This window comes from Neofelis nebulosa, chromosome 15 (assembly GCF_028018385.1).
Source record: "Neofelis nebulosa isolate mNeoNeb1 chromosome 15, mNeoNeb1.pri, whole genome shotgun sequence".
NCBI classification, from domain to species: Eukaryota; Metazoa; Chordata; class Mammalia; order Carnivora; family Felidae; genus Neofelis; species Neofelis nebulosa.
Genome location: NC_080796.1, coordinates 8,511,205 through 8,534,633, shown reverse-complemented (window position 1 = coordinate 8,534,633; position 23,429 = coordinate 8,511,205). Strand labels below are relative to the sequence as shown.

The 23,429-nt window shown below is 48.1% G+C and overlaps 1 protein-coding gene across 3 annotated transcripts; it reads right to left on the bottom strand.

The window, feature by feature from the left end:
* Positions 1-9,253: 9,253 nt before the first annotated feature.
* SRP9 (signal recognition particle 9) lies at positions 9,254-20,706 on the bottom strand. Of its 3 annotated transcripts, none has more exons than XM_058700217.1 (4): positions 20,510-20,706; positions 15,215-15,283; positions 11,115-11,267; positions 9,254-10,753 (listed from the first exon to the last, which is right to left on the bottom strand). In XM_058700217.1, exons 1-3 carry the CDS (start codon positions 20,579-20,581, stop codon positions 11,148-11,150), a joined length of 261 nt encoding a protein of 86 aa, XP_058556200.1. In that variant the 5' UTR covers positions 20,582-20,706; the 3' UTR covers positions 9,254-10,753; positions 11,115-11,147. The 3 variants fall into 3 exon arrangements, with proteins under 3 accessions (XP_058556200.1, XP_058556201.1, XP_058556199.1); XM_058700218.1 differs by having other exon boundaries at positions 9,254-10,511; XM_058700216.1 differs by lacking the exon at positions 9,254-10,753 and having other exon boundaries at positions 10,811-11,267.
* Positions 20,707-23,429: the final 2,723 nt, after the last annotated feature.

The window sequence follows — 23,429 nt, the reverse complement described above, 5'->3', positions numbered from 1 at the left end:
GATTTGACATTTATAAAAGAGGCACCAATGAAAGATATGTTTTGTTGGATTTGAAAACATTTCCCCACGTCCCCAAAAAGGTAGGTTATTACTCACTGATCCCCAAAGTTCTTCCACGTGACTTTGCACTGACTCCCCAGACCACTTCCTCCAGGTGTCCCGAGACCTTGGACGGTACCCTGTTCTCAGGGTTTCAAGGGCAATGATCAACGACATAATTGTGTGAGAATCAAGTCAACAGGAGGAAGTCAAAAAGCTCACAAGTAAACACAAAGTTCAAGGTCAGGAAGGGCCCTCTTCAGCTCTCTGTGGGTCTGCCCCGGACACTGTATTGTTTCTACACCTCATTTGACTATGAAAATAATTTTGTTCCAGTTTGGCACTGATGGGGGGGGGGGCTGTTCTTTAAACTCCCCCCACCCTGTGTTTTAATCAGGTTTTTTTTTTTTTATTGTTGAATTTACATCCAAGTTAGTTAGCATCTAGTGCAATAATGATTTCAGGAGTAGATTCCAATGATTCATCCTCTATGTTTAACACCCAGTGCTCATCCCAACAAGTGCCCTCCCGAATGCCCCTCACCCATTTAGCCCATCGCCCCACCCAGCACCCCACCAGCAACCCTCAGTTTGTTCTCTGGATTTAAGAGTCTCTTATGTTTTGCCCCCCCTCCCTGTTTTTATATTATTTTTGCTTCCCTTCCCTTATGTTCATCTGTTTTGTTTCTTAAAGTCCTCATATGAGTGAAGTCATATGATATTTGTCTTTCTCTAATTTCGCTTAGCATAATACCCTCCAGTTCCATCCACGTTGTTGCAAATGGCAAGATTTCATTCTTTTTGATCGCCGAGTAATACTCCATTGTGTGTGTGTGTGTGTGTGTGTACTCCATTGTGTGTGTGTGTGTGTGTGTGTATGTAAACACACACACACACTTCTTCTTTATCCATTCATCCATCAATGGACATTTGGGCTCTTTCCATACTTTGGCTCTTGTCAATAGTGCTGCTATAAACATTGGGGTGCATGTGCCCCTACAAATCACACATCTGTATCCCTTGGGTAAATTCCTAGCAGTGCTATTGCTGGGTCATAGGGTAGTTCTATTTTTAGTTTTTTGAGGAACCTCCATACTGTTGTCCAGAGTGGCTGCACCAACTTGCATTCCCACCAGCAGTGCAGAAGAGATCCCTTTCTCCACATCCTCGCCAACATCTGCTGTTGCCTGAGTGGTTAATGTTAGCCATTCTGACATGTGTGAGTGGTGTCTCATTGTGGTTTTGATCTGTATTTCCCTGATGATGATGATGTTGAGCATTAGTCAGTTTTAATTTGAAGCGTCAAATGGCTCAAAGTGTTTAAGACAATAGTAGTTTCACCCCCAACCCCCATTCTCCTGGAAGAGTGAAAAGCCAGGTTTAACCCTTCTAGCGGATTCTTTTTATATTTGTGTATTTATGTTGGTTCCCCTTTTTCCCCACTCACATCTCTGCCACTACGTGTGGAAGGCCTCAACAGATGTGGAAGTGAGCTCTTACTTCAACTGACGTCCCTCTGTGGACTCCCATCCTTGCCCAAATCCCCCAACTAATTTTTTTTTTTTTTTAAATTTTTTTTTTTTCAACGTTTTTTATTTATTTTTGGGACAGAGAGAGACAAAGCATGAACGGGGGAGGGGCAGAGAGAGAGGGAGACACAGAATCGGAAACAGGCTCCAGGCTCCGAGCCATCGGCCCAGAGCCTGACGCGGGGCTCGAACTCACGGACCGTGAGATCGTGACCTGGCTGAAGTCGGACGCTTAACTGACTGCGCCACCCAGGCGCCCCCCAACTAATTTTAGTTATATAATTGTTCACTGTTTTCATTGTTATGAAGCCAATTCAGGGCTGATCTATAGAACTATGATCAATTTTCTTTTCCTGTTTAACTCATTTCCCCTAACATTAACATGTCTTAATTTTGCATGATTGGGAGCCCCGACTTCAACACCAACCCCCCAATCGGTCATGCACAGCTCTTCCGAGTAAATTCATTCAGGTTGGATTTGCTTCGAATTCATGGTTCTTAAGTGCCTGTGGAGACTTCCGGCCTGCCTGGTCTAGTGTGTTTGTCCCACGCCTGGTGCACCACTGCGGCCAGGCTCCCCTTCACCTCCACCCTGGGGACCCTTTTGGGGCCCTCCTGCTACGAGTCTGCTTCTTGTATCCCACACCCCCCTCTTCCTTGGCTCACTCCTTTATTTTGGAGGAATGCATCCCAGAGGTGGGAGGTAAAGTTTTGAGACATCGTGTGGATTCTGTTCCCAGGCAATCCTGCCTTTTGCTTCGTGACCTCCGGTGCCTCCCTGCAGATGAGGGTAATTCCCCAGGTCACCGATGGCAGGCTTGCACGTGTCTCTTGCTTTGACCAAGAGAATATGACAGAACATCTGAGCACCGGCTTTGAGAGCTGTTGTGAGATTTTGCTCTTTCCTCCTCGACCCTGGAGTCAAGACACTGGAGCAGGAGCAGGATTGTGGAACCACAGCTACCTCTAACGTAAGCAAAAAACTAAACTTTGTTCACGGTACTGAGATTGGTGGGGGTTGTCACCTCAGCAAAACATAACTGAAGTGTGGCTGGAAAACGTCTTTATTCGATGTTTCCCAGTGATTAATGCAAAACTCCAGAATGGAAAGATTTTCCCCTCAGAAGTCTGATGGCCTTGCTCTCCTAGTTTCTGGTAGTAGCCACTGGCAAATCCAAAGTCATCCTCCTTCTTCTTCTTCTTCTTCTTTTTTTTTTTTTTTTTGTTTATTTGTTTAAGTCATCTCTACACCCAACGTGGGGCTCGAACTCAACGATTCTGAGATCAAGAGCCAGTCAGGCGCCCCAAGTCCAAAGCCATTTTGATGTGCGATCCTTTTAAAGAACCTCGTTTTCCCTCTGGAAGCTTCTAGGATCTTTTCTTTACCCGCACTGTTCTGAAATTCCGTCACTGGCTTTGATACTCGGTTTACTTTTACGTGTTAACGTGAGGCGCTAGGAGGGCCCTCAAGTCTGCAGAGTCATGTCCTTTACTTCTGCAAGCATTTCCTAAGTCATCTTATTGAGGATTTCTTCATTTTCCTTCTTCTGTGATTCCTGTTATCCAAGTCTTGAACTGCTTTTCCTCTCCTCTCTTTTTCCTGCCTCCTTTTTTCTTTCTGGCTCTGATTTCTGAGATATTTCTGTAAGCAGAGGGTAAGACGTGGGCTTCCATACAAGTAGCTCATTTGGGACATCATCCCAGGGACAGGGGTGACGGCTGAGAGGTTCAAAGGAGGAAAAGACAATACAAGGATGTGTTTTTAACTTGGCCACTGCTCTGGGCCACTGGTGCTTGCTTCTACGGAACCTTCTGAGGAGCTTTATAAACTGAGTCCCGGAGCCATCCACCCAGCAGGATGAATAGCTCCCAGCCCCCATTGGTCAAGTTGGCCAAGGGTGAGCTCACAGGCTTTGACTCTCCTGTGCTTCTGAGTTGTGTGTGTGAATGCCAACCACACTGACATCCAGCCCAAACCGTAAAGCCGTTGACTAGGAGAGACAGTGGCCAGTGTCCAAATCTGGAACTTGTGTCTGACAAAAGGCCCATCTCTAGTAGGCTGAGAAATAATGGCTCCCCCAAAGATATCCAGAACCTGTGACTATACGGCCTTAGGTGGCAAAAGCGACTTTGCACATGTGATTGGGATGGAGACATTATCCTGGAGTACATGGATGGGCACTACACGTAATCATAAGAGTCTCTGTAAGAGGGAAGCAAGAAGGACAAACGAGGCAGAGGTGATGTGAAGACAGAAATGGGGTGCAAATGGAGTGCAAGTGGCTCAGTCGGTTAAGCATCCGACTGCAGCTCAGGTCATGATCTCACGGTTCGTGAGTTCAAGCCCCGCGTCGGGCTCTGTGCTGACAGCTCGGAGCCTGGAGTCTGCTTCGGATTCTGTGTCTCCCTCTCTCTCTGCCCCTCTCCTGCTCCTGCTCTCTCTCGAAACTAAAATAAATATTTTTTAAAAATTAAAAAAAAAAAATGGGGCGATGTAATGTGGAGCCGTGAGCCAGGGGCCGGGAAAGGCAGAGAAATGGATTCTCCCCTAGAGGCCCCAGGAGGAGTGAGCCCTACTGGCAACTTCTCAGCTCTTTAAGAGTCCCTTTGGACTTCTGATCCTTTGAGGGAATAAATTCGTGTTGTTTTAAGCCACTAAACTTGTGGTGATTTGATGTGGCAGACACAGGAAAGAAACTGGTTTGCAAGGAACCAAATCATCCCCACACAAAAGTGCAGCATGAGGGACGGGTTGGGCAAAAACGTTTGCAACGTATGTAGCAAAGGACATTCTGAACACACACAGGACCGCTGTTTTTTTTATGTTTACTGAACACGTAGAGACTGCTATGTGCCAGGCACGCTTTTAAGTGCTTTCCACGTGATTAATTCCCTTCATCTTTATTACAACCCTATGAAGTAAATACTATTATCATTGCCATTCACATAGGAGGAAACTGAGACACTGAAGTTAAGGAACTCGTCCGAGCTCCCAAGAACCCTTAAAGAAATGACAACAACTCAACAGAAAATTAGCAAACATCTTCAAATTCAGACGACACACACGTGAAGGCACTGTATAAAGTCAAGTCCTCCAGAAAACACACCAAGCTGGAATAGGAAGCGTGCAGATTTACTGGCAGAAACACCCATGAAGGGAGAGGCTGGGGAGAGCCTCAGAAGGCAGTGCCACCCAAAACGGTGGCCAGGCCACATGGGGCAGGACTGGCTCGCTGCTGGCACCCCTGCCGTGGTCAGATGCTGGCTGGGAGCAGTCCAGGAAGAGCGAGTGGGTGAAGACCCCCGTTACCCGCCCCCCCCACCCCGAGTTTCCTCGCGTCTCACTGCAATTCCTTCTGTTCACGTGCCCCTTTCCCCCAAGGGAACCACTGATCTGCAGTCACTGTAGATTATTTTGCAGTTTCCAGAAATCTACCTAAGTTAAATCATTCGGTATGGAACTCTTGCACATCTGGTTCCTTTGACTCAGCATAATTATTTTGAGATTCACCCATGTTGTTGTGTGTGTTGACAGTTTATTCCTTTTCATTGCTGAGTGGTATGGCCACGTGTGGACGTGCCACAACTTGTTTATCCAGTAACCGGACTTGTTCATGGACTTTTCGGTTGTTTCCAGTTTGGGGCTATTAGTGAATAAAGCCACTATCAACATTCATGTAGAAGTTGGGGCGCCCGGCTGGTTCAGTCCATAGAACATGCGAGTTTTGATCTCGGGGTTGTGAGTTTGAGCCCCATGTTAGGTGTAGAGACTACTTTAAAATAATATCACATAATATCACATACAGGCCTTTGTGTGTGTGGTAAATGTATGCATAATTTTAAAAGAAACCGCCTGTTTTCCAAATGGCTGTATTAGGTTACATTCCGATCAGCTGCGTGAGAATTCTGGTTGCTTCTTCTTATTTTTAAACTTGATTTTAAATGGCAACTAATGATGTTGAACATCTTTTCATGAGCTTTTGGGCATCTGTACATTTTCTCCAGTGAAGTGTTTGTGCAAATCTTTTGTGTACTTTTTGGGGGGGGGGCGGTTATTGAGTTTTCAGAGTTTTTTATATGAGAGTTCTTATATATAATATATATATATGCTTTGCAAATAATTTTTTTTCTAGTTTATTTATTTTGAGAGAGCGAGTGAGCGCATGAGTGGAGGAGGCACAGAGAGGGAGAGACAGAATCCTAAGCAGACTCTGCTGACAGTGCAGAGCCTGATACGGGACTCGATCCCACGAACCATGAGATCATGACCTGGGCTGAAACCAAGAACCAGATGCTTAACCAACTGAGCCACCTAGGAGCCTCACAAATAATTTTTTCTGATACGTGGCTTGTCATTGTCTTAACAGCGACTCCGGAAGAACATAAGATTTTAATTTTTTTTTATAGGCTGCATACAGATTAAGAAATGTTTGCCTAACCAAGGTCACAAAAATCCTCGTTTTCTTCTAGAAGTTTTATGGCTTTATATTTAGATCTATAGTTCATTTTAAATTTTTAAAATACTTTCCTTTCAGTTGTCTCCATGCCCAGAGCAGAGCCCAATGTGGGGCCTGAACCCACGACCTTGAGATCAAGACGTGAGTTGAGATCAAGGGTTAGATGCCCAACTGACTAAGCCACCCAGGTTCCCCTGTGGTTCATCTTAAATTAATATTTGTATATGGTACAAGGCAGAGGCCAAAGTTTACATTATTTGCAGGGTACTTAGCTGGCTGTTGGTGGAACGTGCAATTCTTGATTTGGGGTTGTTGAGTTTGAGCCCCATGTTGGGTGTGGATTACATAATAAAATCCAAAACAAATATCTAATAATCTCAGCACCATTTGTTGAACAGACTGTCCTTTCTCCATGACTCGTTTCTGCATTTCTATAACATATCAGTTATCCACGTGTGTGTGGGTCTGTTCGCTATTCTCGACCAGGTCCTCTGCTTTTCCATGTGAATTTCAGGTAAGAGTATCAATTTCTACAAAAAAGCCTACTGGGATTTTAACTAGAGATACAATGGAGGTCTAGATCAATTTAGGGAAAAATGACACTTTGATAATACGGATTCCTCTGACACGTGAATGCAATAGCTCACTCATTTAAATCTTAATTTCTCTTGGCAATGTTTTAAAGCTCTTAGGACCTATCTTTTGATATTAAAAATGTACTTGTTGGGGCATGGGTCTCTGAGTTTCCTGAATCTATAGGCTTAAGTTTTTCACCAAATTTCAGTGAAATTTTCTAGCCAGTATTTCTTCAAATATTTCATGCTTTCTTCTCTCTTCCTGGGATTCTGAAGGCACAAATGTCAGACCCTGTATTATCGTCCTGCAGATCTCTGAAGCTCTGCTTGTGTCTTTGCTGTCTCCCAATCTTTTTCTGTTCTTCAGATTAAATTCTCTTGGTTTATCTCCAAGTTTCTTTCCTCCATTACACTAAAGACCATTCTTGGAGTTAATTTTGGTTACTGTTTCAGTTCTGAAATTTCCACTTCGTTCTTCCATACATAAATACATATATATACAATACATATATATATACATATATATATATGTATATATATATATATATATGTATATATATATCTATCTATCTTCTATTTCTTTGCTTTGAATTGGGTTTTTTCATTGCCTACAAGACTATTCCTGATTACTTGCTGGAACACTTTTGTAATAGTTGCTTTAATGTCTTTGTCAAATAATCCCAACATCTGTGATATCTCAGTGCTAGCATCTCCGGATGGTCTTTTTCTGAGAGTTGAGATTTCTCCCCATTTCCTGGTATGCCAGGTAATTCTGGATGGTTTCCTTGACATTCTGAACATCATCAAACTGGGTCTTGCTTAAATCCTACGGCAAATACCAGGTTTTTCTTTCAGCAGTCAACCTGGTTAGGTTGCAGGCAAAGGTTTATGTATCTATTTGTTTAATTCCGGCGTGACTGACATAAAACGTTAGTTTCACGTGTATAGGACACTGATCGGACACTGGAATCCTAGCCTTCAGAAGGCAGTTGGGAAGATCAGTTCAACTTGCAAACTCTTTGCAGTGCTTTTTGGACCTACTGCATGTGAATGCCTCCCAGTGGCCCATCTGGGATTTGGGTGGTGGGCTCTTTATTAGTTCAGGCCGAGTCTCTGGTCTGCTGAAAAGGATCAGATCATACATATGTGTAGGCTGGCAATGGACCCAGGAGTTCACAATTTACCAGGTCACTTTCTGAATTCTTCCTCTCTGTGACTTCTGGTGCTTTCTGGATCCTTCTATCTCTCGTTCTCCGGCCACTAGACTACTTTTGCCACGGTGTTTACACCCAGGCCAAGTAGATGGAGGGCAGAGAAAAATGCAGTGGAGACTGACTCTTACCCTCTTGGAAATACAGCTATAGTGGATGCCCTGACCATCCTGGGATTGCCTGGGGGAGGGTTGTAAGGGAACACAAAACAAGGGAAAAAACCAAAACAAAGGATTTCTACACTCTCTTGGGCGTAGTAGGAGTTACCCTTCTACTCCTTGAGCCAGACCCAGAGGGCTTGAGGTCCCCTGTCTGCGCCCCGGGACTCACTTCTAGGTTCTCAGTGCGCCGAGTTCAGGCTGGGGGATACCAGAAGGGGAGAAAGGACTCACCGCTGGCTCAGTGGTACTTCAAACTCTCATCTCCCCTAATCCAACGGTTTCCTTTCACGGTCCTCAAACAGCTGTTCCACGCACTCAGCTCCGCCTCATCGGGAACCAGCCCAACCAGCGCTGTTACTTTGTTTTTTAGTAACCTCTACCCCCAACGCGGGGCTCAAACTCACGGCCCCGAGACCAAGATCCGCACTCTCCTCTGCCAGCCAGGCGCCCCCCAACTAGCGCAAGAGGGATGCCATGCTTGGGACTTTCTTCCGCTCTCATAAATTTTAACCGCAGTACTAGGGGAACATTTTCCGTGCGTCTCGAAGAGAAATACTAGGAACTACTACGATACTGCCATTACCACAAGGCGGGTTTTACTAGGTTGCACGGTAGGGGCGCAGTAAATACAGGGATCTGGTTTTTAGGTTCATTTTCGGTACGCGGGAAGGATGGGACCTCTTCCCGCTCCTGGGCAACTAATTTCACATGTCTCATTTTGAACTGGTTTTAGAATACTGTGAAGGCCATGCCCACCAGGCGGTTGTTAACGTTAGGTATTTCTAAGGGCAGCGGGCGGTATCGACTGTAAAATTCTGCCAATCCCGCGTCTCATCAGTGACTTAAAAGCTGTGGCTGAGAAAGATTATTTTTAAGACACAAGGTTGGCCGGCCAGGAGGCCCAAGAGGGAGAAGCCAACCCTTGACGGCAGAGAACACGTGTGGCCGACCAGCAACACTTCACAAGGGACAGAGAGTGGGCCTTTGTCAGAGAAACACGAGATGCGACGATCTGACCTGCTAACTACATCTGGAATCTCAATCACCACGGTGACTTCTCCTGGCTTGTCTTAGCGTCAGCAGTGTTGGATCAAACACGCCGACAAGGTGCTGAAAATTCGTCCCCGGAAGCCTGATTACAGCGTCTAGAAACACTTCATGATTAAAAAAACAACAAAAAACAAACAACGAAGGATACAGCACTGCAGTTTTCAGAACGTACGATGTTTGCTGTTTTGTTGTCTATGTGGTGTTTAAGAAATGCAAAACGTTTACCGACTGATTCTCCTAATAACTTTATTTCGTGTCGGGACAAATAAACACAAGTTTTAGGTTCGAGGATTTCGGCTTCTCCCCACAGAAGAACACGCTCTGTTGCGGGCAGTCTTGTCTCACTTCCCAACTGCCAGAAGCAGCGTTTAATAATAGACACAGCTCTCGGCAGAAAAGGCAGATGCTGTCTCTAAATAATCCTTCAATTAAAATTATGAAATAAAACTAAAGGCTGGCCATACCCTCTCCCTGAGAACTGTCCTCCTGCCGACAGCTCTTGTGATGGAGCTTTCCGCTGCGGGGACTGCGCCGAGGGCTTGAAAGAGGTGACGCCATTCAGCCCTCGTCAAGTCCCGGAAGCACCTGCGAGCCTGGTGTCCGAAGCATCCTGAGACCAGGGTCGGCGAGCAGTGGGGCCAAGACTGGAGGCCAGGGAGTCTGGCGTGCGTGTGCCCTCTGCTCTGAGCTACGAGGACCCCAGGACCCCGAATCCCAGTCTGTCCCTTCCAGGTTATTTTTACGAAGTACCGTTAAGAAGTGGAAGGTGTAAATGAGAGAAAAAAGATCCAAAAAATCCTCCAGTGACCCCATTCATTCTAGGCGGCGGGGGGGACCACAAACCCAAAATACCCTTTACTATTAGATGTTACTTTTCTTAACCAAGAAAACCACCTTGCCATCAACATAGATCTTCACAGAAAGTCATGTAATAAAAGGCACTGACAGACAAAAAAAAAATTACTTACAGTATCACTAGGCTTATTTTAGACTAAATGAATATAGTATATGCCAGTCAAGAAATCAATAAATTCTTGAGAAGTTAAAAACTTCAGGAGACAACATACATCCATATAATATTTTATAGACTTCTCGGAAACATGAAAAAAGTCATATGGCTGACGGAATTTCCCAGGTTAAAATGTTGTTCAACACGACAAATTCCTAACAAAAAATATTTTAACATAGGAAGCAACACGCGAACATTTAGGTGGTGAAACTCAGGTTACAATTATACGACGAGTATCAAATAACATCATACTTCTGGTTCAGCGGACAACATAACATCGTGACAGTCACACAACATCCTGGTGAAGGGAGAGACGGGCAGCGGTGGCGCAGACACCCGCAGACTTCACGGGTCACATCGTTAGCCCTTCTGAGAAAACACAGACGGGAAACGCGTGGCAAGGCCTTCTGGAATACGGTGGTCTCAGTACAGCAGTGACCATGCGCTTGAAGTAACTGCGGTTGTTCTCGGGCACTGAAAGCTGGATTCAAAGCAAATATCTGCTCAACAAGTGAATGATACTACAAATCCCTTATGGTAAAAAATGCAGGCTAAAGCCGCAACGTTTTAGGTCAAGCACACTTGGTTCCATGATCACTTGGAGACACAGCTGAGACGCCTCGCCCACAGACAGACCGGTGTGCTGCTGTGCACAGAATTCCACTCACCGTACCCGACGGTGGTGGGTCCTCAACGACACAATTGTTATGCTCCAAAAGAAACCTATCAATGCAGCAAAATGTGTACGGTTCATTTTCTTTTAAAGACAGATTCACTAAATTTAAGGAAGAATGGGCTTTTATTGACAGCTCATTTTCAAATTACGGACACAAACTTAACCATGGAATAATTATGTATTTTGCCCAACATCGATCTGCAAAAAGTTTCCAACATAGATGCATTTCTTGTTCAATTTCCAAAAATAAATAAAGGCTTTCTACCTGAAAGCATTTACGGTCCTAGCTCTCTAATGCAAACATTACAAAAAAAGTACAAAAAACGATCTCCCGCTTCTGAAGAGCCCACTTAGTTACATAAGGTATTTTCTCTCCCGACACTGTTTTCAAATTCAAAAGATATTTACTTCCAAAGAAGGGTCATCTTCCTTCCAAACCATTCAGTCCGTTTCCATGGCAACGCTGCGGGATTCCTTGGCTACCATGAGTCGCATTAGTTGACTGTGGAATTTCTCAATCTTCTTGACATCTTGGGCTTGGTCTGTTCTATACACCAAACACTGTCAGAAATTTCAAAAGCGCACATTAACTCATAAAACTAGATTAACAATGTAGCAAATGTAGGATTGGGTACAAACCTGAGTCTTTCCTACCACATTTTATCCCATTCCCTCCAGAGATCATACTAAGGCAAATACAATCATTTCTTTCTTTTTCTAATGTTTATTTATTTTTGAGAGAGACAGACAGAATCTGAAGCAGGCTCCAGGCTCTGAGCTGTCAGCACAGAGCCGACCACGGGGCTCGAACTCACAAACCAGATCATGACCTGAACCCAAGTCGGAAGCTTTAACAGACTGAGCCACCCAGGTGCCCCAATACACTCAGGTTTTTAAGACCCCAGCAATTACATTCCTTTAGTATCTTACAGTATTCCCAACTCCACTGCTGTAAATTAAAAAAATGAAATGAACTCTATCAGAGGTGTCTCAAAAATGACCAACTAAGTAATAAGCTAAATCCTGCTGTGGGGTCTGATGAGGACTCAAAGATTGGAATCAACTTATTTTCCCCTGGGATCTGGTCATAAATAATGGAGTTATACTGGGGAAAGCATAGCAGCATCAGGATCCCTTTTCCTACCGCAAATGGGAGATGGGGAGGAGGCCGTAATGAGAATTTAAGAGAAAATCCAGCATCACCTGCTCACAGCTGGTCACTGCCTCAACTAAACCGCATAAATCTGTCCAACCTTGATATGCTGAAGGGATGTACGATGTTTAATCCAAACCAAATTCTTCTTTGCTGTAAGTTACACTGTTCACTAGGCAGGTACTTAAGACCTGGTGGAGGTCTCTCAAATACCATTTTTCCACAGTCTTCAAAAATATCAAATTTCAGCTGGCAGCTCTTTCCCTCATTTTGTAATAATAGGTCCATTTTTCTCCGGCCCATCTTAAGGGTTCACATGAGCCTTAAACAAAGGGAATGAACGATCCTGCAATAATGTTCATCAACTTAAGTAATCTACAGTTCGATCTTATCATCCCCAAATGGTCTGAATCCACTCTGCCCTCCAAAATCACTTACTGAAAATGTTTGCCCACACATCGTGGGAGGTGTGACAATCTCGTGATGAGGCCGTGAGGGCGAATGGATCTGCCTTGTCATTCCGGTCTCACAAAAAAGATTTCAGATTCATAGAAAATGTTTAAATCAGTCATGGGAGGAGGAAAAACCGATGCACAAATGGGATTATAGAAAAGTCAAAGCCTCATGGTGACAACAATAAATGTAGCCCAAGGCTGAGTTTGCGAAGGGACCGTTAACTATTAAAACGCATTAGCAAGGGAGGTGCGCAAACTTGTTTCAAGGGTTAGTAGAGACCAGATTTTTACCGCTGGAGCTGATTCCCAGATCTACTGTTCAGGAGAATGGGTTCAACTGTGTCTGCTTCCTTCCAAACGCGGACTAACTCTCAGCAGTTTTAACAAAGAAACAAAAGATCGTATTTCGATCTGGTCACAGGAATCACAGGAGTGATGCATCAAGTCCTCCCCAAGACTGCCACCCGGGAGTCCTGAACCAGGCAGAATCACGACCAGAGGCGGAAGGTCCTCAATTTGTGTGAACATCAGTTCTGTGCTGTTTGCTGTTTTAAACACAGAACGCAGCAGTTTCCACTCTGTGCCCGTCACAGGGAAACGATCCTCAGCGTGAACGCTCGAGGCTCAGGGACATGCGTGCGGCCCGAGAAGAGGAGGGACAGAGCCGTGTCCTTCCCCACAGGTGGTTTACAGCCACGACGTCGGGTAAGTGACCGCTGCCGGGGCGCTTCCAGGTCAGGAAACTGAGGCCCGGAAAGCCAAACTTTTGGCCCAAACCTCTCCAAGGCTGAAGGGCCGGGAAAGGGCCGAGCTAGGATTCGAACGCCTTGATTCCAGGTCTGACCGACTGCACCTCCGCTTACTTGTCCTGTCTCACGTTTCCAGTGACCTCACCCAACTTAAGTGGTTCCCGGAACACGTGGTGGTCACGCAAAGTCTGAATTTGTGCAACCTGACAATGGGACCTTCAACACAAATATAAGATGCAAAAGTATAATACGTAACCGGAGACAAAAAGTGATTTCCAGTCACTGTAAGATGTTTAAAAGAACTAACCTACGAAAAACATGTTTACCGGGGCGCCCGGCTGGCTCAGTCAATGGAGCGAGTGACTCTTGATCTTGGCGTTGTGAATTCGAGCCCCGCGTTGGGCATAGAGAGAACTTAAAAAACTAAACCTTACGAAAACAGTAATGGAAAATAAACGCCTGCTCGCTAAGTACCCTCCGCGTCAAGACATCATGCTAACCACTAGCAACACAGGTAAGAATTCTCTGCTCCCTGTTCTCTCAGAAGCCCACAATCTACTACAAAGACAAATAGGATGAAACAATGACGATACAGGACAATCTACTACAAAGACAAATAGGATGAAACAATGACGATACAGGACAAAGAGAGTGAAAAAGAAAAGCTGGAGGGAAGCAACCCTCTGAGCTGGGTCTGGAAAGAGAAGCATCAGTCTTGCCACACTGGGGCGGGGGTGGGATTCAGAGCTGCAGACACGGACACAGATCCCTCCGAAGCACAGAGAAGTGGGAAAGCTCACGACAGCCCACAGGTCCCAGGAGCCCCCAGGTAACAGAAAAGGCGAAGGGTGGAGGGGACACGAGGCTGCGGCCACGCGAGCAGCGATGGGGAAGGCACTAAGGTTTCTCGGCAGGGTCCTAATGAGCAAATGTGTGTTTGTGGAAGTCCCTCGGGACCACTGAAGATGAACTGGCGGCAGGCACACAGTCAGGAGACCAGTCTGGCAGGCTCGCCAGGTGAGGACGATGCCCTGAACTGAGGGGAGAAGAGCGAAGACAGGGCCCTCGTGGCAGGACATGAGACGAGGGCGCTCGGGCCGGTCATTCCCAAAGGCCCGGGCGAGCACGTGGGCACGTGAGAGGATCAAAATACACGCTCTTCGAGTGCAGAACAGTGCAGGTGAGGACGGGAAAGGAGGGAGCCTGACATTATCCTAGGGTTTCCGAGCAGGTGGGTGAGAGTGTAACCAACCAAGGCCAGGAAACGGGAGGTGGCAGTCTGGTTCCACTCTAGACGGGCTAATTCCGAGAAGCACCGATGCGAGGATGCTCAACAGAGAGCTGGGCGGCAAGTCAGGAGAAAAGCATGAGCTAAATGTACAAATCTGGAGACAGGCCTAAACCCAGGCAGTCCTGGGCTCCATGGCTGAACGGACCGCTCCAGAAGCAGTATGGAAAGATGGCCAAGGACAGAATCCTGGAGAAACCAGTATTTATTAGCAAAGAGGAATGAAACAGAGAGGAGAGAAAAAAAATAAAATGGAACCACAGATGCCAAAATAATTCCCACCAGAGAGTGGTTTCCTGTATCAGAGCAGCAGGGAGGTCCAGTAACATGCGAGCTGATGAGAACATGAGGTCTGAAAATGAGGGGCTGCTGACGGGATCTCACCCAGAGTAGCTCAGCAGACGAGAGTAGCTCAGGGGAGAGTAGCTCAGCAGACGGCCACTGGCGGTGGGGAGCAGTGGCCGGTGGGGAGCAGGTGGCAGGGGGCCGAGGGATTACTGGGATGTGTGCAAGTGACAAGACAGAGCAGACGGGGAAGGAGAGAGGGTGGACTATAAAGCCTAGAACCTGTGTTCAAATACCATCACCTTCTCACACGCTCATAAGGAGCGTCCACTTTGGGTCTCCACACTCCTCTCGCTTCAGGTCTGAAAGTAATTAAATTACACCTGACATACTGTATTGATGAAGGAAGTTATTCCCCAAAAGTCTATAAAGGCAGCTTCTAGAATGAGGTTGACTTTGGAACAAAATGCAAAGTAAGCATCCTAACAGGCGATCTGTATAAATGCTACATAAGTAATTTCAAAAGGATTAATTCCAACAAGTCTGGAAGTATGCAACAAATAAAAATGTATACTTACAACTAAATCATCTGTTACTTTAATACACAAACTCCCATCAGAATGCCTATATTTGAGAACCACACGTGCCTGAAATAAAAATACACATTTAGAAACAGTGAAGTCAGAACACATTTTTCAAAAATAACTTAGTCTTCAGGTACGCTGAAAGCACTCTTTTAGAATCAATAGCCAAAACACCCAGAAGCATCTTTGCTATTATCGAAATGAGGTAGGAAAAGGTATTTTTGTCCATTCCTATCGCTACAATTCGTTTTTCAAAAACTTTTTTAAAAGCCGGGTATTTTACTTGCAGCCAGTTTGAAGAGATGTACTGAAAATTCCCAAAACACACCCACATGCAGGGAATGTCCAGGAGACTCTTCAGGTGGTTTGGCATTAAGAATACACAGACCATGGGGCGCCTGGGTGGCGCAGTCGGTTAAGCGTCCGACTTCAGCCAGGTCACGATCTCGCGGTCCGTGAGTTCGAGCCCCGCGTCGGGCTCTGGGCTGATGGCTCGGAGTCTGGAGCCTGTTTCCGATTCTGTGTCTCCCTCTCTCTCTGCCCCTCCCCCGTTCATGCTCTGTCTCTCTCTGTCCCAAAAATAAAAAAAAAAAAAAAAAAAAAAAAAAAGAATACACAGACCTTTCTTAAGGGCGCCTGTTTGGTTCAGTCGGTTTAGGATACACAGACCTTTCTTGATTTATGATGGGGTCATGTCCCAATAAACCCACCGTCAGATGAAAATATCATAAACTGAAAATATCATGGGCGCCTGGCTGGCTTAGTCGGTAGAGCATCCGACTCTTGATCTCAGGGTTGTGAATTCGAACCCCATGCTGGGTGTAGAAATTACTTTTAAGAAAGGGGGCGCTTGGCTGGCTCAGCAGACTCTTGATCTTGAGGTTGTTGAGTTCAAGCCCCACGTTGGGTGTAGAGATTACTTAAAAATAAAATCTTAAAAAAATACATATCGTTAAGTCGAAAATGCATTTCACATACCTAACTTACCAAACGTCACAGCCTAGCGGACCTGAAACACGTTCCGAACGCTTACATTAGCCTCCAGTTGGGCCAAATTATCTAACACCAAGCCTATTTGATAACAAAATGCTGAACGTCTTATGTAATTTGTCGAACACCACACCGCAAACGATGCCTGCGTGGGTACAGAGGGGTTCGGAGCGTACCGGCTGTTTATCCTCTTGATGGCGTGGCCGATGGAGAGCTATGGCCCGCTACCGGCGGTCCCGGCTTCGTGGGAGCGTTGTCTGCTGATTACCGGCCCAAGTAAAGATCGAAGTTCAAATTCGTAGCATGCTTTCTACTGAACTTATATTGCTTTCGCAGCGCTGAAAGTCCAACCAACGTTAAGTTGGGGACGGTCTATTTACTGAAGGGGACCCCACCATGCCACCTCAAACCTATCACTCTGGCATAAGGACTGACCCGAGCTCAGAGCAATTAGCTCTCTCTGCCCCTTCTGGCTACAAGCAGGACATAAATGAACCTTTGTAAAAGTGACATGAATTTTTTTTTTTTCCAGTTTGTTTACTTATTTTGAGAGAGCCGCTCACGCACGTGCGAGGGGGAGGGCCAGAGAGAGCAAGGGAGAGAGAGAATCCCAAGCAGGCTGTGCTGTCAGCATGGAGCCCAACGTGGGGCTCAAACCCACCAACGTTGAGATCACGACCTGAGCTGAAATAAAAAGGCGGATGCTTAACTGACTGAGCCCCCCAGGCGCCCCGACATAAATTTCTAAGAGTAAAGGTGTCCCTTTCTTCCTTACTGGGAAAAGAGGGCATCGCAAACCTTACGACTCTCATTTACCACACATTCCCACAGCATACCCTTCTTCCCGGAAGTTCCAAACCCGCTTTCCTTTGGGTACCCTCCTTCCCACACTTTAGGACCTTGGTAAGACAGGTTAGAGGCCCCGATTCTGTCTCCTCAGTCACACTGCTTTGTGAACTCGTGCACATTCATGTGCACACGTGTCGGGGTTTTTTCCTCGTTACTCTGTCCTTTGTCAGGGTGATTTGCGGGTCCCCAGTTTTAAATACTAAACCTAAGGGGGTTAGAGGAGAAAGTTCTCCCTACCCTGCAATACCCACCACCCCGCCACAGAGGAATGATGGGAAAAGCAGTGGGAAAAACAGCAGACGGGGCGTCTGGGTCCAAATCCATCTCAGGAAGCCCCGCCGCGGTGGTCCCTGCCATCCCTCCTCCAGGCTCTCAGGAGGCGGATTCGGACACAAACACGTCTTTATTGTGATGGCACGACACGATGCGTTACGACAGAAAAGCAGAACTCTGTCTTGGAAAGAAGTCTCCATCCTCAACTTTTCCAAAATAATTCCTACGTTGAGCGCCATGCTACACAATTCCTTTCACTGCTCGGCATGCTACGGTTAGACAGCCAAGAAAATGACTCACCTAAAAGAAAGCATCTCCCGACAGAGTTCACAACTTTGCTAACATTATTCTTTTTTAAGAATAACGAGAGAGAGGGAGAGCGCACGAGAGAGGAAGGGGCAGAGAGGATCCCAAGCAGAGTCCACACTGTCAGCGCAGAGCCAGACTCGGGCCTTGAACCCCTGAACCGTGAGATCATGACCTGAGCTGAAGCCAGACGCTTAACAAACTGAGCCACCCAGGCGCCCCAGTAGGAACGTTTTTAAAATGGTTACAATGTAGAACCTGAAATCTCAAGACAATTCTGGAAACAATATAAAAAGGGGTATTAAGAGCTGTAACCTACAGCCTTTCCCATCATGCTCTCTGCTCTCCCAGGATTGGGGGACAAAAAGGCCGCCACCATGAGATTTGTTTTGGTGAAGGGCAAAAGGGAACTCACCAAGCACTTATGTAAATTACAACTAGATTATCTTTGGACACCCGATTCTATTTATTGGGCTATTTAATTCCGTTTTAAATAATCAGCTTTCCAGAAACGCAACGAAACCTTACACCGTACAAAGCAGGACAACTATGTAAAGTCATCTCTCTGTTAAAAGAATGCTTGCTGGCTTCATGAGGAGAAATGAGAGCCACTGTAAGAGGGTCCATTTTGTAAGTTAGGGGGCACCTAAGACAACCAGGTCAGACGCCACAAAGAAAGGAAAAGCCATCAGGTTCTTGTTTTCTTATGAGTTCAACCAAAACACCAGACAGAGGACAGCACGGATCAAATCCCACGAAGGCATACTCGGGGGGAAATGCTAGAAGAGAAAACAAGTGATTTAAGTTGGGGGAAGGGGAGGTGTGAGAAGGCTTCCTGAAGGCAGCTGTGGAAATGCATGCCGTTCTGCTTCTAGGGAAGAAGGCAGGAGAGAGGCTGAAGCAGCTGCACGAACGAAGACAATTCTGGAAAGTCAGGGCACCAGAGTGGAGGAAAAGCCAGAAAGACCGGAGAGGGTCAGACTGTGGACCGGGAGCCTGGACTTTCTCCGGCAATCGGTGTAAACACACCATTTAAGCAGGAAACAGAGAAGTCGGTTTTTGTCTCAGACGGTGTGGCCTGAGTGAATGAAGGAGGGACCGGAGACACAGAAGGACCGACTAGGAGGTTGTTACGTGGTCCAGCGGGAACACCGTCTCCAGCGACGTTAAAGGTGGCGGGTGTGCTGACGGGCTCAACGGGTGGAAGAGGACAGAGGGTTCGCACGACCGGCTCCAGAGTCCCGAGAAAACGTCTCTTCGTCTTCACAGACCGGCAGGAAGAGCTCAGACTCGGGGTTTAGAGAAGTGGGTTCGAACTTTGGCTTCACCTCTTAGACCCCGGGCAAACCAGCTAACATATCGAAGACTGTTCGTTTCCCTCCAGGGAGGGTCTTAACCGCTCACATAAATCACACGCAGAAGGACCTGAATGGCTGTCACCTGGAAGGCGCCCAAGAAAACTTGGTCCAGCTCCCCCTCCGCACTCCTCCCCTCATCCCTATAAAACAACAAACACCCGCAGAAGGCTGTCATGAGGAGGCAGAGGTTTCCAGGGCACTGGGATTTTCTATGGGGTGAGGAGCTGAAAGGTTCCCCTTCTGGCCTCTTCTAGACTGGCTGTGTTCACAGCAATCCTCTGTAACTACCATTTTATTTTCATTTTCCCGACCCTGCTCTTGAAACATGATGGCTCCTGATGGGAACGTGTATGTTCTTTGCCCTGTTTTCAAACACTCTGGTAGCTGTGGGTACTGCTGGACGCGAGTCCTGGGCCGCACTGTCCCCGCAGCTGGAGCTCGAGAAGCAGTGTCCCTGCACACAGGGAAGTCGACCAATGGAGGAGCCAGGGATCCGGTCATAAACAACATACTCAACCCCCAAAACATCTAACCCGTTCCACCACCTCTTATCATTGCAACCTTTTACTGTAAAGAATGGACTTTTTATTGTCTTACAGCTTCTTGCTACTTTCCTGGGTCTAGAAACCTAGCAAGCTTTTTAATTAGCAAGGAGCTATTTATTATTATTTTTATGTCTTACTTTATATTTGAGAGAGAGACAGAGACAGACAGAGCATGAGCAGAGGAGGAGCGGAGAGAGAGGGAGACACAGAATCCGAAGCAGGCTCCAGGATCCGAGCTGTCAGCACAGAGCCGGATGCGGGGCTGGAACTCACGAACCCTGAGGTCATGACCTGAGCCAAGATCAAGAGTCAGATGCTCAACCGACTGAGCCACCCAGGCGCCCCATTATTTAAACACTCTTTGGGTATGACAACGAAATAAATAAAATCTCCAGCGGAAGAAAAATCAAGACCCGAAGGCTTAACTTCCCGCCACTGGGACTTCCGTGCCCTTTAACGGTGACCTGACCTCTGGCATCTACTTACGACTTCTGTGGCGGTAGTGAACGAACCCCCTAAACCCATCTGCAAACGCTGATGTTCTGGGGAAAGGGTGCAAGCACTCTCACTCAAGAGGGCACCGACCTCCGAAAGGTTAAGAACCACGATTCTAAGGGGTGCGGATGCCTCCCAACTGGAGGGCCTCTTTCAAGTGTCTCGGCGGGGACAGACAAACGTCCCGGTTTTATTTGGAGAAGGTCGGAAGAGGGCACCCGGGCCGCGGCTGCAGGGGGAGGAGCCCTGCCCTGAGAGACACGTAAACCCAGCGAAGGCGGCGGGGAGGTTGAGGGCCTGGGGGAGAGGAGGGCATGCGCAGGGCCGCGCGAGGACCCCGTCCGGCCGCTCCCCGGAGAGGAGAGAGTCCGTCTCCGCTCACCACCAGCACCGGCCAAGGGGCTGGAGAAGCTCCGGAGGCCGCGCGGGCGGCAGGGAAGACATCCTGACCCGCGGCCCCGCCGGCGACTTACCTTCATAGGGTCGGCGAGATAGAGTTTCTCGGCCGCGCGGCTGAACTCCTCCCAGGTCTGGTACTGCGGCATCGTGGGGCCGCAGCGGAGCGCGAGAGGAGGCGAGGCCCGCGACCGCAGGCGGCGCGACCCGGCCCACCTTCCACCCACCTCGGGCAGCCAGCGACCGGTGCGAGGACCCAGCGGCCCAAGATGGCGGCGCCTCCTCGCACCAACGCCCCGTCCCATTGGACGGCCCGGCCCGCCCTCGCCCAATGGGAAGGAGGGATGCTGCCAGAAGGGGCGGAGCCGCGAGCTTGCGCCTCTGGGAGCTTGCCGGGAGGAGTCGAGAGCCGGGAGACAGGTGGCAGGGTGCCACAGCGCCTCCTGCAGGACTGGAGGAGCGGAACTGCGTGGTCAGGCCCAGGGTCCCGCTACCGCGGTGGAGCCGCTGGGCGGGAAGCGCAGGAGACAGGAGCCCGGAGACCACCGGGTCCGGCTGTCGCGCCCGCAGCCTAGCGAGGGAGGAGGAGACAGAAACGCAGGAGTGCAACCGAAAAGTTTGGGCGACGGACCTTTATGAGGCTCGCTGGGCCCGGAAGAAGCGCGGTGGCCTGGGGGTCGCCGGCGCTCTAGCGGAGTCCGGGGGTGCCTGGGACAGCCAGGCCCACTTCAGATCTGGGAGTAGGGAGTGTGCGGGTGTGTAGGGGAGGGGAGAAGAGAAGAAGCCAGGGTGCCCTGCGCCGGGGTACGAGATGTGCCTTGGCTCTCCAGGCAGTGGGGTGACGCTTGCTTTCACCAAGTTTGTTTGGTTATATTTTACGTACAGTAAAACACACTGGTGTTAAACGTACAGTCCGCTGCATTTTGACCAACGTATATGTGTGTATACCCATTGGTCAATATGCCCAATACCACAAACAGGATTGGAGACCTTTCTTCATCTCCAGAAAGTTCCCTTGTGCTACTTTATATTTAATCCCCCCCCAACACCCACCCCTGCCACCAGACGATCCCTGATCTGCTTTCTGCCACCATAGATGAGTTTTTCAATGCCTTTCACAGGGCTCCAGCTGTCACCCCGTACGGAGCAAGGAAAAAAGAGTAAGCTAGGAAGAGATTGGGGAAGACAGGGCGTTCAGTTCCGGGCTTGAGCTTCGGGACATCCAGGTGGAGCCCTCGGGTAGCTGAGCTGGTGTCTCCGTCAGAAACTGCAGGAGGGGTGTGAAGCAGCCGTCATCAGCAGATAGGGCATCAGGGAGCCTTCCTCATGGGAGGACAGCGTGGGAGGACAGCTTGAGAAAAGGAGACTAACGGCAAACCTGGGGAACAGCCACAAGCTCGAAGGGTTAGAAAGATGGAGCAGAGCCCACAAAAGAGGCAGAGGGGAAATTGTCAGAGAGAGAAAAGGAGGAGGCCAGGAGGGTTTTTGACGTGAGGGGAGGAGCAGGTTCTGAGGAGGGACCAGTCAGTGATCTCAGGTGGCAGACAGGGCACAGGTGCAAAGACCCGAAACAAGTCTATTGATGGTGGTCGTTGGTGACCTAGGCCGGAGGGGCTGTGGTCAGCCTGCGGGGTCTGGGTGCAATTGATGGAAAGAAGTGAAGAGATGGAAAAGTGGAGGCGGCCGCTTTATACTCTATCAGAGCCTAACCATACACGGAAGGCTCACAATGTGGCTTGAAGACATTGGTGAAGAAAGAGTGTTTTGTTTTTTTAAATTTTTTATTTGAGAGAGCAGGGGAGAGGGGCAGAGGGAGAGAGAGAGAGCAGCCCCAGTGCAGAGCCCAACACGGGGCTCGATCCCACAACCCTGGGATCCTGACCCCGGCTGAAATCGAGAGTCGGATGCTCAACCGCCTGAGCCTCCCAGGCACCCCTGAGAGTGTTAATTTTTAAGATGGAAAGAGCTTGCGCCTGTTTGTAACTTCCAGAGATGGAATCGTACGAGACAGAGAGATGAAAAGTACAAGAGAAATTGCAAAGCAGGATCTCAAAGAAGCGTGAAGGGGAGGGCCAAAGGTACAGATGTGTGACTGGGGGAAGGTTCCCCCCTGCCTTGCAGGGGATGGGGAGGGAGGACATGGCGAGCTGCGTTGTCCACACTTTACTAACATCACTTGTGGGTAGGAAAGAGGGTATGATGAAGAGGAGGACTGAGGGCCAGGGGCCCAGTTAATGAGAATTGAGTGGAAGAGCCACCAAGAACAGAAGCGGGAGGCCTGGGGGGCTCAGCCTGTTAAGCGTCCAACTCGCGGACCGCGGGTTCGAACCCTGTGTCGGGCTCTGGGCTGACAGCTCAGGGTCTGGAGCCTGCTTCGGATTCTGTGTCTCAGTCTCTCTCTGCCCGCTCTGTCTCTCAAAAATGAATAAACATTAGGGGCGCCTGGGTGGCTCAGTCGGTTGAGTGTCTGACTTTAGCTCAGGTCATGATCTCGCGGTCCGTGAGTTCGAGCCCCGCGTCGGGCTCTGGGCTGATGGCCCAGAGCCTGGAGCCTGCTTCCGATTCTGTGTCTCCCTCTCTCTCTGTTCCTCCCCCGTTCATGCTCTGTCTCTCTCTGTCTCAAAAATGAATAAACGTTAAAAAAAAATTAAAAAAAATGAATAAACATTAAAAAAAAAAAAAAACCCAGAGGAAAAAAAGACCATAGAAGTTGAGACAATGCCAGCTTTGCCCTCTGTCGCAGCGAGGAACGAAACGTCTGTCAGTTGCAAGGCGGACCTCATCCCAGATTCACGGAGACCACACCTTGGCGGAAAGGGTGACAGTACAGCAGGGATTTCCAAGGTGAGGGTGCCCGTCACTCGGCCTGGGCCCGGCCCCTGAAGAGAGAGAAATGCGGATGAAGAAGAGGTTAGACTTCCGTGGATCATTCCAGAGCCCACGGCTACACTCGATGCATTCTCTGAACCAGGTTATTTTCCCAGCTGTAGACAAGCG

What these genes read in the sequence shown, in the direction of transcription:
- SRP9 (XM_058700217.1), bottom strand. Translation starts at nt 20,581, where the DNA reads ATGCCGCAGTACCAGACCTGGGAGGAGTTCAGCCGCGCGGCCGAGAAA. An exon ending in ATCTCGCCGACCCTATGAAG is followed by an intron (nt 15,284 to 20,509) that starts GTAAGTCGCCGG and finishes TTTTTATTTCAG; the next exon opens with GCACGTGTGGTTCTCAAATA. An exon ending in AAGTAACAGATGATTTAGTT is followed by an intron (nt 11,268 to 15,214) that starts GTAAGTATACAT and finishes AATTTCTGACAG; the next exon opens with TGTTTGGTGTATAGAACAGA.